General features: G+C 44.8%; 1 protein-coding gene across 2 annotated transcripts; it reads right to left on the bottom strand.

Annotated features, from left to right (window-relative positions):
* Positions 1–1,807: 1,807 nt before the first annotated feature.
* Positions 1,808–15,306, bottom strand: LOC109878637 (transmembrane protein 154). Of its 2 annotated transcripts, XM_020470849.2 has the most exons (9): positions 14,897–15,306; positions 12,991–13,062; positions 12,553–12,618; positions 12,379–12,438; positions 11,978–12,136; positions 11,565–11,622; positions 7,056–7,132; positions 6,493–6,539; positions 1,808–3,742 (listed from the first exon to the last, which is right to left on the bottom strand). In XM_020470849.2, the coding sequence occupies exons 1-8, from the start codon at positions 15,015–15,017 to the stop codon at positions 6,505–6,507; spliced, it is 648 nt and encodes a 215-aa protein (XP_020326438.2). In that variant the 5' UTR covers positions 15,018–15,306; the 3' UTR covers positions 1,808–3,742; positions 6,493–6,504. The 2 variants fall into 2 exon arrangements, with proteins under 2 accessions (XP_020326438.2, XP_031693711.1); XM_031837851.1 differs by having other exon boundaries at positions 12,379–12,618; positions 14,897–15,146.
* Positions 15,307–16,775: the final 1,469 nt, after the last annotated feature.

Raw genomic sequence — 16,775 nt, 5'->3', positions numbered from 1 at the left:
TGCCCCCCCCTCCCTCCCAACCTCCGTCTCGGTCCTGCCCCCCCCCTCCCTCCCCAACCTCCGTCTCTGTCCTGCTCCACCCCTCCCTCCCCAACCGCCGTCTCTGTCCTGCCCCCCCCTCCCTCCCCAAATGGTCTCCGTCTCGGTCCTGCCCCCCCCCTCCCTCCCAACCTCCGTCTCTGTCCTGCCCCCCCCCCTCCCTCCCCAACCTCCGTCTCTGTCCTGCCCCCCTCCTCCCACTCCGTCTCTGTCCTGCCCCCCCCCTCCCTCCCCACCTCCGTCTCTGCCTGCCCGCCCCCCTCCCCCCTCCCCAACCTCCGTCTCTGTCCTGCCCCCCCCCTCCCTCCCCAACCTCCGTCTCTGTCCGGCCCCCCCCTCCCTCCCCAACCTCCGTCTCTGTCCTGCCCCCCCCTCCCTCCCCAACCTCCGTCTCTGTCCCTGGCCCACCCCCTCCCTCCCCAACCTCCGTCTCTGTCCGGCCCCCCCTCCTTCCCAACCTCCGTCTCTGTTCCGCCCCCCCCCTCCCTCCCCAACACCCCGTCCTCCTGTCCTGCCCCCCCCCTCCCGCCCCAACCTTCCGTCGCTGTCCTGCCCCCCCCTCCCTCCCCACTCCGTCTCTGTCCTGCCCCCCCCCTCCCCCCAACCTCCGTCTCTGTCCTGCCCCCCCCCTCCTCCCAACCTCCGTCTCTGTCCTGCCCCCCCCCCTCCCTCCCCAACCTCCTTCACTCAAGACATATTTATAAAGTAGATTTATAGACTTCTTAAATGACTTTTAAAGGTCTCCTCCAGACACTCATCAAAAAATGGCAGATGTTTCAATGATCTAAAGAGATAAAAACATGTTTATATGCCATATACTGGCACTGTAACTGTCCAGGTGAAAAGCAAAAACACTGGTGCGAGACCTTGAGCTGGTGTTTCAGACAGCACATTGGTAATGATGTAACGAGAGAGAGAGAGAGCGAGAGGAGGGAGAGAGAGATAGAGAGAGCGAGAGGAAGGAGAGGGAGAGAGAGAGAGAGCGAGAGGAGGGAGAGAGAGAGAGAGAGAGAGAGCGAGAGGAGGGAGAGAGAGAGAGAGAGAGAGAGCGAGAGGAGGGAGAGAGAGAGAGAGAGAGAGAGCGAGAGGAGGGAGAGAGAGAGAGAGAGCGAGAGGAGGGAGAGGGAGAGGGAGAGAGCGAGAGGAGGGAGAGGGAGAGAGAGAGAGAGAGAGGAGGGAGAGAGAGAGAGAGAGAGAGAGAGAGAGAGAGAGAGAGAGAGCGAGAGGAGGGAGAGAGAGAGAGAGAGCGAGAGGAGGGAGAGGAGGGAGAGAGAGAGAGAGCGAGAGGAGGGAGAGAGAGAGAGAGAGCGAGAGGAGGGAGAATAGCGACTCCATTTCTCCTGCCTTTTAGTCCTTATTGATATGCATTGCTTTCCAGGATGTCTGTCCTTGCTGCTCTTCGCCAGCCTCCTCTAATATGAATTCCATTACCATCCAATGAGCGTCCATCAGGTATATGGAGGGAAGAGAGGGTAGAGTGAGGGGGATGGGGGATGAGTTTCTGGCTCTACCACACACACACGCACACCAGTGGAGGCTGCTGAGGGGAGGACGGCTCATAATAATGGCTGGAACGGAGCACATGGACTGGCATAAAGCACATGGAAACCATGGAAACCATGTGTTTCATGTGTTTGATAGCGTTCCACCTATTCCATTCCAGCCATTATCACGAGTCCGTCCTCCCCAATTAAGGTGCCACCAACCTCCTGTGACGCATACAGGGACAGACGAAGTGGCACACATTAATAGGCACGCGCACACAAACAAAATAGCACGTCACAGATTTATTGATGATATACAAATATGCAAATGTATTGGCCGGACAGTTGGTTCCATGTTGAAATTATTACTCTTTATTACAATAACTACTGCTGTAACACTTGGATTACTGACAAGTATGAGAACCTAACAGAGATTGAGGGACCAAATTCACTCCAATGACCATAAGCAAATATCAATATTTGTATCAAATCAAGCACAATTTACACATTTAAAAAATATACACGCGAGCAAATTTTTTTATCTTCCACATATTTACAATGAAAGTTACTGCAAAATACTGACTGTCACGTAGAGCTGAGCAAAACATTTATACATCGATGTGACGAGAATTTGTAGATTCAGATTGCATATCAACAACACCACTATCATTGGAGGAAAAACATATTCAACCAATGAAAGACAGTGTACCATCAACAGGAATTACATGCTTAGGAAGGAATGACAGTAATTGTGAAATACTGTTTCTCAAGAGACAGGGACAGAGAGAGAGAGACAGAGAGAGACAAAGAGAGAGAGAGAGAGAGAGACAGAGAAAGAGAGAGTGAAAGAGAGAGAGAGAGAGAGAGAGAGAGAGAGAGAGAGAGAGAGAGAGGGACAGAGAGAGAGTGAAAGAGAGACAGAGAGATAGATCCACGTGCAGTCTGTATACTACAACCAGAAGGGACAGAGCAGAACAGAGGAGGAGACACTAGCCAGTCTTTAGCATAAACATTTGTTGAGCCATCATCTCTATCATGGGACTGGGTTACAGCCATCATCTCTATCATGGGACTGGGTTAGAGCCATCATCCCTATCATGTGACTGGGTTACAGCCATCATATCTATCATGGGACTGGGTTAGAGCCATCATATCTATCATGGGACTGGGTTAGAGCCATCATATCTATCATAGGACTGGGTTAGAGCCATCATATCTATCATGGGACTGGGTTAGAGCCATCATATCTATCATGGGACTGGGTTAGAGCCATCATATCTATCATGGGACTGGGTTAGAGCCATCATATCTATCATGGGACTGGGTTAGAGCCATCATATCTATCATGGGACTGGGTTAGTTGGCCGTTGGAATAAGGGTATATACCATCTGGTCTGGCTTTATTGTGGGCATGGAATATGTGTTTATGTTGTAAAGGGGAGGGCCTGTAGGATCTTTGGAGGTCAAGTCCTGATATTGTTGTCTGGGTGTCAGAACATGGCTACCGACACCCGCTTTCAGCAATAGTTTTACACGTTTTACTCCACAGGAGGCTGCTGAGGGGAGGACAGCTCATAATAATGGCTGGAACGGAGCGAATGGAATGGCATCAAACGCATGGAAACCAAGTGTCTGATGCATTTGATACCATTCCACTCATTCTGCTCCAGCCATTACCCCGAGCCTGTCATCCTCAATAAAGGTGCCACCAACCTCCTGTGTTTTACTCCTTCCTCTCTCACTGCATGACAGCTGAATACAAAAGACAGTAAAACAATCACATAAAAAGTGTATATGAAGTTGAAACAATGACTAAAAAGGCACAGTACTGAGTTGAAGGCGTTGCAAAAAGCATTCATTATTAGGCCACAATCAGGATCCGTGTAGTGAAAGGACTATTGCCACACACTGTTTCTCCAGAGAGTCGATACCACAGTACATTTGATGCAGATTTTAAGATGTTACGTTCTAAAAACATTTAACTTGTGCATTTATTGTTACTTGTCTTTTGTTTATGCTGAAATGGAAAATAAATTCAGCATTTCCTGTTTTTTGCAGTCACCTTGGTGGAGGTGTACAGTGAAGAAGAAGCCTACAGTGCTGCTGGGTAACAGAATGTCCTTCCCTGCGATGGGGAAATGTCCTTTGTCACCGGCAGTACAGCAAGAGGACGGTTGAGAGAGAGAATTGACTGACTCCGTGACTCTTTAGGGACTAGCCTATAGGAGACAGACAGACAGGGAGAGGTCATGCGACTACAGTACAGTACATGTTCATACAATCAATAGAATAACATCCTTCATTGGAAGGAGTGACGTGATGTTTTAACATTCGTTTGGTTGTCACACCAGACCCTCTGTCCTACAGTATGTAATTCACAAAGGTCCTTGGGAAGGAATGAGAATGATGTCATTTCACAATCAGCTGGCATGTTGATCCTCTAGTCTACACCAAACTGTCAATAAATCCCCCATTGGAAACAACAGATATTTACAGTTGATTTTTATGTACTTACAGTAGGTCTACAATAGGGCATGCTGTCTACAGCAGTGGAGGCTGGTGGGAGGAGCTATAGGAGGACGGGCTCATTGTAATGGCTGGAATGGAATACATGGAACGGAGTCAAAAATGTGGTTTCCATGTTTGATGTGTTTTAAATGGTTCCATTTATTCCATTCCAGCCATGACAACGAGCCCGTCCTCCTATAGCTCCTCCCACCAGCCTCCACTGGTCTACAGTAGGCCTGCCATACACAGTTAACTGAGAGTAGTCTATGACCCTCCACCCTTATGGCACACTGCAAACCCACAGAACTCTGGGGGAAAAAAGCTGTGTGTGAATGACGTGAGCTCACAGCTAGTCTAATGGACCTTGACCCTCCCAGCCTTTCTGAGAGAGAACAAGGGGCCATCCCAACGCCCTGTTGCGCCACACTTCCATGCATGCCTGTGGTAATCACTAACAGATGTCAGGACTCTTCCTGCTTCAGAGGGTTAGAAGGTTATGATGAGTACAGAGGAGGACTAGGGGACAGAGTTCAGCAGCCACTGTTTGTGTGTGTGTGCCCTTATGTCAGTAAGTGAGGCATGTGTTTGTGCAGTCATGTGTATATTTCTGTGCGTGTGAGTGTGTGTGTCAGAGAGATAATAGAAGCATGTGTGGGAGTATGTGAGACTCTGTCTCGCTCTGTATCTGTATTTGTGTGTGTGTGTGTGTGTGTGTGTGTGTGTGTGTGTGTGTGTGTGTGTGTGTGTGTGTGTGTGTGTGTGTGTGTGTGTGTGTGTGTGTGTGTGTGAGAGTGTGTGTGTGTGTATGTGTGTGTGTGTGTGTGGCCACCATGTATCAAAACAAGGTTTGCAGGGGGAACAGAAATGACTGTTGTGGTGGGCCGGGCGACTGCAGGCTGACTTCGGTCGTCAGTTGAGCAGTGTTTCCTCCGACAAATTGGTGCAGCTGGCTTCTGGGTTAGGCGGGCGGTTGTTAAGAAATGTGGTTTGGCGGATCATGTTTCGGAGGATGCATGACTCGACCTTCGCCTCTCCCGAGTCTGTTATGGAGTTGCAGCGATGAGACAATATTGTAATTGGATCGCAAATGGATATCATGAAATTGGGGAGAAAAACAGGGTAAAATACAATAAAAACTGGAGCATCAGCATTTGTGGGCTCGATTACAGGCTCAAAATGGCCAGAAACAAATACCTTTCTTCTGAAACTAGTCAGTATATTCTTGTTCTGAGAAATGAAGGCTATTCCATGCTAGAAATTGCCAAGAAACTGAAGATCTCGTACAATGCTGTGTACTACTCCCTTCACAGAACAGCGCAAACTGGCTCCAACCAGAATAGAAAAACGAGTGTGAGGCCCCGGTGCACAACTGAGCAAGAGGACAAGTACATTAGAGTGTCTAGTTTGAGAAACAGACGCCTCACAAGTTCTCAACTGGCAGCTTTATTAATAGTACCTGCAGGTTGGTGGCACCTTAATTGGGGAGGACGGGCTCTTGGTAATGACTAGAGCGGAATAAGTGGAATGGTATCAAATACATCAAACAAGGGGCAAAACGTTCAATGGGGACAGAAGGGACATGTCCCCTCCATATTCTGAAATTGCATATTTGTTCCCCCGTTTTATCATTGGAATGTGATACAAAACGGACGCCTCCAAGAGGTTGGGCATGCTGTTTGGAGTGTTTATCCGACAGGATGAAAAAATATATATATTAAAAAAATGTCCCTCCCACTTCTAAAACAAAAGTTGCACCACTGCATCAAACATGTTGTTTTGAAGTGTTTGATGCCATTCCATTTGCTCCCTTGGAGACATTATTATGAGCCGTCCTCCCCTCAGCAGCCTCCACTGACCAAGGCCTGTATTTATAAAGTGTCACAGAGTACATGTGCTGATCTAGGATCAGGTCTCCTCATCCATGTCCATCTTATTAATTATGATCTAAAAGGCTAAACTGATCCTAGATCCTTTCTCTTAATCAAATGATAGACTGTTGAGTTTCATGTTACAGTAACAGCAGGACAGGTCAACCCACGTCAACAGCAGCAGGTCATGTTATTATGTCACCAGGACAACACATTATGTCATCACCAGGCTGTCTGTCCTCCCTCCCTGTTCCTGAGTTGCATTGATGGGTGTGACTGACGCATTCACCAGTCACCACCGTGGACTCTATTCAATCCGTATTAGAGATATTCAGCGTTAAAGCGTGATTGAAATGTAAATGAAATATTCCGCGTTAGCGGAGACCACGTTCACGGTAAACGCTGCCTATGTCGGCTCAATCGGGAATTACCTTTACATTTATATCGCGCAATCTGTAACGATTCAGTGATGCAGATTGAATAGAGCCCATTATCTTATCCTGCAGCGTTGTCAGCGTTATCCTGCAGCGTTGTCAGCAAAGTACAGTAGAGTTGACTACTATAGTGTTAGTAAATAACAGGTGTATGTTTACCATGATCTCATGTTAGATCCCTTGTCCAGAGTCCATTCGAACTCCACCTAAAAAACAAATTGACAACTCATGTGACGAATACAATATCCCTGTATAAATCTCAAACAATATGGACATTTACAGTCTACGAATAGCTTTCCTATCAGTATGTACTTAGATATTTAAAGTGCACATATAAAAGGAATTGACTCCAGTCTTGTCCACGTATGAACGCTATCGTCACACTTGCAGTGGCTCAGTAGTAAAGTATACAATGGCGCCATCTATTGGAGAAAAGTTATACTCAACCAACCTGTTTTCACAGCAGCATTTATCAGGGAAAGGCATGTGATTACAAATGTCCAAATTTCAATGACAAAACAGGAGTGAGCAGTCAACAGAGTTGACAAAAGACAGATCTTCTTATTGTGAACCAAGAGTAGTCTAATGCTCGGAGAACAAGGACGACCACTGCCAACTAACATACAAGATATACAGCCCTCAGCTCAGATTGTTCCAGTTATACATGACTTTCAAAGATAATTATTATATATTTTCTTTTGGGGGGTTTTAAGATGACTCACCGTCTTTATTCATCCACTGTTCCAGGTCTTCCATCTCCAGCTCCAACACAGAGGGGACATCATCCTCAAACATGGGCCTGGAAAACAGCCAACATCGTCAGCCCGTCATATTACTGTTTTGACATTTGAAAAATGACAAAATAAAGGGACTAAAATGAAGGGAGTGTAGAGGGGGAAAAATACAAACATCCACTGTTGAGGTATAAAGACAATCCAAAACAGTTGAGGGGTTTCTCACACGGTGTACTGGTCTCAAATTAAACTCCTTAGGAATAAGCTGTTTTTCACTGATTTCCACCCAAAACTGTTCGTATTTGAATAAGCACTGTCCTTCCCAGTCCCTCCTGTGACTGGAACTTCAAACATCAGCTATCTGAGCAGCTAACCGATCGCTGCAGCTGTACATAGTCTATTGGTAAATAGCCCACCCTTTTTCACCTACCTCATCCCCATACTGTTTTTATGTATTTACTTTTCTGCTCTTTTGCACAATAAAGGTGAAATAATACAAATAAAAAAAAATAAAGAATAGAGTTTGACATGATTTTCTACTCGAGGCCATTTGAGTGGTAGTATTGCTGATTCTCACAAGAGGGCGCTCTCGTCATTGATTATAGTTTTCTGTCAATGCTCATCATGGACACATGATTGGCTGAGAGAGAGAGAGAGAGAGAGAGAGAGAGAGAGAGAGAGAGAGAGAGAGAGAGAGAGAGAGAGAGAGAGAGAGAGAGAGAGAGAGAGAGAGAGAGAGAGAGAGAGAGAGAGAGAGAGAGAGAGAGAGAGAGAGAGAGAGAGAGAGAGAGAGAGAGAGAGAGAGAGAGAGAGAGAGAGAGAGAGAGAGAGAGAGAGAGAGAGAGAGAGAGAGAGAGAGAGAGAGAGAATTCATGTGCAGTGTAAAGTTTTGACAGGAGATCGTTTTTGACGGTTATTTCCTTTATGTTAGTCTTCCTCTTACACTAAAGATACATTAGTCATACCGTACATTCTCACATGGAGGCTGGTTACCAGGGACAGGGTGTCATGTCATAGCAGGAGGAACTTGAGCTTTGCCATATTTCTGCTGAAATGCTCTTTCATAAGCTCTGAGGCTAATGTGTAAACACTTCGATTCACACATGACTATATATTTTATGTCAGATATGAGAGACTGGTGCGTGTGTGTTTGTGTGAAACAACTTGTTGAGGAAAAGAGCACACGCGCACGCACGCACACACACACACACACAGAGAGAGAGAGAGAGAGAGAGACACACACACACAGAGCACACACACACACGCCTGTTTCAAACTCCTCAACGTCTTTCTTTCTAAACAGGAAATATCAAACAGAGGCGAGAAAGGGTGAGGTCAAAATCATACCAAGGAAACAGATTTACCGCCATATACGAATTTAAGTGCCTGCAACTTGAAATGTATAGAGAGCACAGTTAAGAGCAGTAGCCTAGATACAGTGCATTCGGAAAGCATTCAGACCCCTTGACTTTTTACACATTTTGTTATGTTACAGCCTTATTCTAAAATTGATTACATTGTTTTGTCCCTTCATCAATCTGCACACAATACCCCATAATGACAAAGCAAAAACGTTTTTTTTAGACATCTTTGCAAATGTATAAAAAATATCAGTATTCAGACCCTTTACTCAGTACTTTGTTGAAACACCTTTGGCAGTGATTACAGCCTTGAGTCTTCTTGGGTATGACGCTACAAGCTTGGCACAACTGTATTTGGGGATTTTTAGGTCTCTCCAGAGATATTCGATCGGGTTTAAGTCCGGGCTCTGGCTGGGCCACTCAAGGACATTCAGACTTATCCCGAAGCCACTCCTGCATAGTCTTGGCTGTGCGCTTAGGGTCATTGTCTGTGCGCTTAGGGTCATTGTCCTGTTGGAAGGTGAACCTTCGCCCAAGTCTGAGGTCCTGAGCACTCTGCAGCAGGTTTTTATCAAGGATCTCTCTGTACTTTCCTCCGTTCATCTTTCCCTCGATCCTGACTAGTCTTCCAGTCCCTGCCGCTGAAAAACATCCCCACAGCATGATGCTGCCACCACCATGCTTCACCGTAGGGATGGTGCCAGGTTTCCTCCAGACATGACACTTAGCATTCAGGCCAAAGAGTTCAATCTTGGTTTCATTAGACCAGAGAATCATTTTTATTAAGGTCAGAGAGTCCTATAGGTACTGTTTGGCAAACTCCAAATGGGCTATCATGTGCCTTTTACTGAGGAGTGACTTCTGTCTGGCCACTCTACCATAAAGGTCTGGTTGGTGGAGCGCTGCAGATATGGATGTTCTTCTGGAAACTTCTCCCATCTGAACTATGGATGAACTATGGAGCTCTGTCAGAGTGACTATCGGGTTCTTGGTCACATCCCTGACATTGGCCCCTCTCCCCTGATCACTCAGTTTGGCCGAGCGGCCAGCTCTAGGAAGAGTCTTGGTGAATCCAAACCTCTTCCATTTAAGAATCTATTTAGTGTTTTTTTTAGGTTTACAGTTTTGGACCCTTGTGTACTAGGCAGTAAGTGAAACTCACTACACATTAGCACAGTTTACATGATTTATTTCTGCTGTGTTCTTGTGGACCTTCAATTATTTTCCAAATCATGTCCAATCAATTGAGTTTACCACAGGTGGACTCCAATAAAGTTGTAGAAACATCTCAAGGATGATTAATGGAAACAGGATGCATCTGAGCTCGACTTCGAGTCTCATAGCAAAGGGTCTGAATACCACGCTCAAGGTACTTAACGATATCTTAACCGCCATCGATAAGAAACATTACTGTGCAGCCGTATTCATTGATCTGGCCAAGGCTTTCGACCCTGTCAATCACCACATCCTCATCGGCAGACTCGACAGCCTTGGTTTCTCAAATGATTGCCTCGCCTGGTTCACCAACTACTTCTCTGATAGAGTTCAGTGTGTCAAATCGGAGTGTCTGCTGTCCGGACCTCTGGCAGTCTCTATGAGGGTGCCACAGGGTTCAATTCTTGGACCGACTCTCTTCTCTGTATACATCAATGAGGTCGCTCTTGCTGCTGGTGAGTCCCTGATCCACCTCTATGCAGACGACACCATTCTGTATACTTCCGGCCCTTCTTTGGACACTATGTTAACAACCCTCCAGGCAAGCTTCAATGCCATACAACTCTCCTTCCGTGGCCTCCAATTGCTCTTAAATACAAGTAAAACTAAATGCATGCTCTTCAACCGATCGCTACCTGCACCTACCCGCCTGTCCAACATCACTACTCTGGACGGCTCTGACTTAGAATATGTGGACAACTACAAATACTTAGGTGTCTGGTTAGACTGTAAACTCTCCTTCCAGACCCATATCAAACATCTCCAATCCAAAGTTAAATCTAGAATTGGCTTCCTATTTCGCAACAAAGCATCCTTCACTCATGCTGCCAAACATACCCTTGTAAAACTGACCATCCTACCAATCCTCGACTTTGGCGATGTCATTTACAAAATAGCCTCCAATACCCTACTCAACAAATTGGATGCAGTCTATCACAGTGCAATCCGTTTTATCACCAAAGCCCCATATACTACCCACCATTGCGACCTGTACGCTCTCGTTGGCTGGCCCTCGCTTCATACTCGTCGTCAAACCCACTGGCTCCATGTCATCTACAAGACCCTGCTAGGTAAAGTCCCCCCTTATCTCAGCTCGCTGGTCACCATAGCATCTCCCACCTGTAGCACACGCTCCAGCAGGTATATCTCTCTAGTCACCCCCAAAACCAATTCTTTCTTTGGCCGCCTCTCCTTCCAGTTCTCTGCTACCAATGACTGGAACGAACTACAAAAATCTCTGAAACTGGAAACACTTATCTCCCTCACTAGCTTTAAGCACCAACTGTCAGAGCAGCTCACAGATTACTGCACCTGTACATAGCCCACCTATAATTTAGCCCAAACAACTACCTCTTTCCCAACTGTATTTAATTTTAATTCATTCATTTATTTTGCTCCTTTGCACCCCATTATTTTTATTTCTACTTTGCACATTCTTCCATTGCAAATCTACCATTCCAGTGTTTTACTTGCTATATTGTATTTACTTTGCCACCATGGCCTTTTTTGCCTTTACCTCCCTTATCTCACCTCATTTGCTCACATTGTATATAGACTTGTTTATACTGTATTATTGACTGTATGTTTGTTTTACTCCATGTGTAACTCTGTGTCGTTGTATCTGTCGAACTGCTTTGCTTTATCTTGGCCAGGTCGCAATTGTAAATGAGAACTTGTTCTCAACTTGCCTCCCTGGTTAAATAAAGGTAAAATAAAATAAAATAAAATAAATAAATAAGGTATTTCTATTTTTTGCAAAAATGTCTAAAAACCTGTTTGCACCTTGTCATTATGTGGTATTGACTGTAGATTGATGAGGGAAATAATTGTATATTTTAGAATAAGGCTGTAATGTAACAAAATGTGGAAAAAGTCAAGGGGTCTGAATACTTTCCGAATGCACTGTATAACTCATACTTACATTGGAACTTTTTCTGTGTCATCGCTACCATGCAAATATTTATCCTCTTCTACATGATCTGGAATAGGAAACCATCATTATAGCCAACATCGTGCACCATCTAATAAAGTCATGTCAAAGTACATTAACAATATCCACTCATACATTGTATACTGTATTGTGGTTGAGTACACAACTGTAGGCCTACACACTATTCTAAATAAGTGTGCACAAAGCTAAACATACCCCAACTCAGAGCTGTTTTTCACGTCATAGTGTTGTAAAGTACCCATGCAATGAAATGGACGACTGAATTGTACAGTACATCTAGTCATAAGCAGATCTGTCATGGTGTATGAGAATGGGGCCATGTCGCCTGTTGCTTCTCATCACGTGGACATATTTCCAGCTATAGCACAGTTCTCATGACTTACCAGAATTGCTCTTTCCTTTCTGATTCCATCTGCGGTTGATTATGACTACTCCCACTACCATGGCGATTATCACGACCACCAGCACAACAGGAACCAGGACAAAGGTGAGACTCAGACTGTCCTCCAGTGGTGCTTCAGAGGATTTGAGATGATCCTCCCCTGGAGGAGGAACCATCATGGTGGGAAACTGAGCGTGCCGCTATAGATGTAACACCAGCTTGTCTGCAATGTTTCTGCAATTATTTTCACCATCTCAATAATCGTTTCTAACACACGGTTTTCTTAAACACTCCATCAGTTTTGTCGTTTGTGTTCAATCAATCAATCAAATCAACCAAGTTTATAAAGCCCCTTTTACATCAGCAGTTGTCACAAAGTGCTGATGTACTGATGTAATATACCTTCTAAATTGACACCTGGACTGAACCCAGAACCAGCTTCAGCTTCAGTCTCATATTCCTCTGAAATGACATGAAATGAAATGAGAAACCAGAGGGCCTTTTTGTTGTTGCCATGCAAGGCTCTGATGGAAATCAGGTAATGGAATTGTGTTATGGAGACAGGTGTAATCTCACCTGAAGGACTCTCAGATGATAGGTATGAGTCTGGTGTAGGGGTAGCATCACTTACAGGTGGGATCACTGGGGACATTGAGAAAAGCATCAACACAAGCACAACTAATCCCAAACCCGTTGGAAAGGGACAGTTATGAGCTATTGCCACCAGGGACAGTTATGAGCTATTGCCACCAGGGACAGTTATGAGCTATTGTCACCAGGGACAGTTATGAGCTATTGCCACCAGGGACAGTTATGAGCTATAGTCACCAGGGACAGTTATGAGCTATTGCCACCAGGGACAGTTATGAGCTATTGTCACCAGGGACAGTTATGAGCTATTGCCACCAGGGACAGTTATGAGCTATTGCCACCAGGGACAGTTATGAGCTATTGCCACCAGGTTGTGTTGGAGGAGAATGCACATGGGGGGAGCAGATAACAGCTAAAGCTCACCTGAGAACCCGGCATCACTTTCTGTTTGTGTTTCTTCAACAGTACTTGTGTCCTCATCACCCTGGCAGAACACTGCAATGAATGAAAGAGTCCATGGTTAAGCAACATAGGGCCAGGGGGTTTTCATTATAACACCACCTGACCTCAAGCCTACGGTATAGCGAGAGCCAAGAGTTTTCCCGGGTCACTTGGCCAGAAAATAAATCATCACCCTAGTTTTATGCAATTTAGAATATTGGGGATTCATAGAAAACCCACGAAAGACTCCACTATGTGCAAACTACACTGAGTCAGACAGTGTGATACTGTTTCCCAGACAAATGAGTTTAAACAGTCATCAGATCTTTGGACGTGAATCAGTTTGGGCCTGTCAGTAGTGTACCTGGTTGAGAGCTGTGACCTTAATCATGTTTAACTAAATGGGCCTATGTATCATACACTCCTCCAAAAAAGGGTTCCAAAAGCGTTCTTCAGCTGTCCCCATAGGCAAACCCTTTTTGGTTTCAGGTAGAACCCTTTTTGGTTACAGGTAGTACCCCTTTGGGGTCCATGTAGAACCCTCTGTAGCTGGAACCAAAAGTGTTCTACTTGGAACCAAAAAGGGTTCTTCAAAGGGTTATCCTATGGGGACAGCCTGATAGCACCTTGATAGCACCTTTCTTTGTGTAGGTTAACCCCGGACATTCCAAGAAGCATCACAGACACATCTTACTGTAAATGTTTGGGCGTGTACAGTGTAATTCAAAATGAATGTGTTGAGGAGACGTGGACATGGCATTAAAAACCCTTCCAAATGAACGTATCCCTTGGTTACCCGCCAGTGGATACAGTGATAAAGGCAAGGCACATACACTATACTGCCAGTAGACTCTATGACTCTTTCAACTCAAAAGAAGTATCACACAGATGGAAATAACGTGCACCACAGAGGGAACAAACTGTGCCATTAGAACCTGGGTAATGCCATTAGAACCTGGGTAATGCCATTAGAACCTGGGTAATGCCATTAGAACCTGGGTAATGCCATTAGAACCTGGGTAATGCCATTGTAACCTGGGTAATGCCATTAGAACCTGGGTAATGCCATTGTAACCTGGGTAATGCCATTGTAACCTGGGTAATGCCATTAGAACCTGGGTAATGCCATTAGAACCTGGGTAATGCCATTAGAACCTGGGTAATGCCATTAGAACCTGGGTAATGCCATTAGAACCTGGGTAATGCCATTAGAACCTGGGTAATGCCATTAGAACCTGGGTAATGCCATTGCGAAAATGTTTCTGTTAATGGTTTTCCTAACGACAAAACACAATGTTCTCGTTCTTTTGGTGAAGATGGATCTTTTGAAATGAAACAGGAACATCAATGTTTCACTGTGTTTATAGCTGATTCTTATCGTTCGTAACTAACTACCTGTTGCAAGAAGGGATGTGAACTCAGCCTCTTTCACAACTGACAAGTGACAGAAATGTACAAAGACAATAACATCCGTTTGAATAGAAGTGAACAAGCTCTCGGAGAGCTATTCAAATATTCGACTTCAGAAAGCATTGTGAAGCCACTCAAAGGCACATGTAACCATACAGCAGCCATTACTCAGGTACAGTTCGTGAGACCTACTGGATAGAATACCATGTAGTCAAAAGGCCTAGAGCTTTCACTATCTCTTCATAAAACGTGTCCACACATATTTCAGCAGCCACCACCCGCCAATATCAACCACATTTCAGCAGACTATTACATTATCAGGCAAACTGGGAAAAAAAGAAGAACAGGAAGGACACCAATAGAAAACAGACAAGTAATGAAAGTGGGTGAATGTAGGAGAGTAGAGAAAGCCATGAAAGCTCTGTTTCCAATGAGCAGTAAGGGCAAATCATCTTTACTATCCACAGTCCACACCTACCAGTCCCCGCCAGGCAGGCTGTCAGAGCCAGCAGCAACATGATCGACGATGGGGTCATTTCCCTGTGGCCTCTCCTCCCTCTCGTCCTTGTGTTACCATGGACAGGAGCAGCAGCAGACATAGTGACATTGTGTGGTGGTGGTGCCCATTTCCTTCTGCCTACTAATGTCTGTCACGGCATCCTACTTCCTGATTCAGGGCTGCTTTTGACTCACCTAGAGACTCACCGAGAGGAGGAGGAGAGAGAGAATGAGAGGGAGGGAGGGAGGGAGGGAGGAAGGAAGGGGAGAGAGAAACCTAAAGAGTACACAGCCACATAGCTATACACACCCAGCTGGATCACTCTTGCGGATGTGATGCAATTAAGTGTGCTTGTAGCCACAAGCCTGGCAGCTCCACTGCTCTCTGCTGAAGCAAATTCCTCCCAGTTAAGGTATTCAAGCACTCGGGGCATACCAAAGAGAAGACAAGAGCACAGCAAACTTACTAAATGGGGGATAGGAAAATGTTTTGCTTAGTTACATTCAGTAAGGAGCAGCTGGTAGTTGTTCTCTGTTACACTGGTCTCCTGAAGGACCAGGTAAACTTCTGTTTGGGTTTGAATTCAAACTGCTAACAGGGTCAGAACTGAGCTCTGAATGTTGTATACTGTACTATCTATGGATATGTCGTTATACCTCATTAACCTTCCCCCATACCCTTATCCACCTATCCCATAAAGCATAGCCCCGGCCATGACAAGTTTAGACATGATGTCACAGGTGAATGATTTTTCTGAGTTGAAACATGTTCAGAGTTGAGACTATAAACACAGAAGCTTCCAACTGATACGGACTTTTAAAGAAATGTTGGCCAAATAAAAAGTAACAGTACACACCAATGCGAATGAGGGTTTGTGAAGCATAGTTAGGGTTGGGGTTATCCACTGTACTTAAATTGTTTTTTACAATGATTATTTTATACATGTGTATTGATGATGCAATGTATTATAGACATGTACCATGTTTGACCATGATTGTTTTCAGTGTCTCAAAACTCAGTTGGAGCTTTCCACAATGTGTTTCAGTATTGTGTATTATTGTATCATTGTGGAGTGACACTTTAATACATGTTTCTAACTCTAAGTCTTGTTGTGATTCATGGATGATGCATTTCAGGAAAATCAGAGACATAATCCACCAGTCAATATAGGCTTTGGTAGATGAATATATTTCTTCTTTCTGTCAATACTGAAGGCTTTTAAACATATTTATGTATTTACCAGCTGTGTCTAGTCTGGCAAGAGAACTAGGAGGCCAGCATGCCTGAGGATTTTTAATACAACGTATATCTTCTATGGTCCATTAGCGCCCCCATGTGGTAAAGTGTAATATGAGCTCATGAGAATACAAAAGAAGGCACTGTGCTCCCATTCGACCTCAAATAGAGTCATCTCTTCTACCTCTAACTCTAGTGGAGTTGCAAGTCTGTGACCACTCAATGATATTATTTCCACAATAAAGAACTAAGCTGTTGGTGATCCCAGTTGGCCTGTTTAGAGATAACCTTGAAGGAACTTTAATTAGCATTAGTCTGTATAAGATTATGACTGCAGTTAGAATTCAGAGCGCTGAGGAGATTAATATTGAACGTTTCCATGGTTTTAATTAATTAGGCTAAACAGAAAATGCTTTCGCTCTAAAAGGCAGTGAGTGTGGAGATGAAATGCATGTTCACATCAAGCGTTACACAGAGACATAGTGGAGTCAGCTTTAACCTCTATGAGATAGGTGTCCCGCTGCTCCCCCCCCCCCCCCTCCTTTTAAATGGTATCAAGAATGTGCATGTCTTTGCTTCAGGTCCTGAGCTACAGGCAGTTAGATTTAGGTATGTCATTTTA

The sequence above is a fragment of the Oncorhynchus kisutch genome, linkage group LG12 (assembly GCF_002021735.2).
Source record: "Oncorhynchus kisutch isolate 150728-3 linkage group LG12, Okis_V2, whole genome shotgun sequence".
Classification (NCBI taxonomy): Eukaryota; Metazoa; Chordata; class Actinopteri; order Salmoniformes; family Salmonidae; genus Oncorhynchus; species Oncorhynchus kisutch.
The sequence above is the reverse complement of the archived record's forward strand: the minus strand, read 5'-3'. Positions and strand labels throughout refer to the sequence as shown.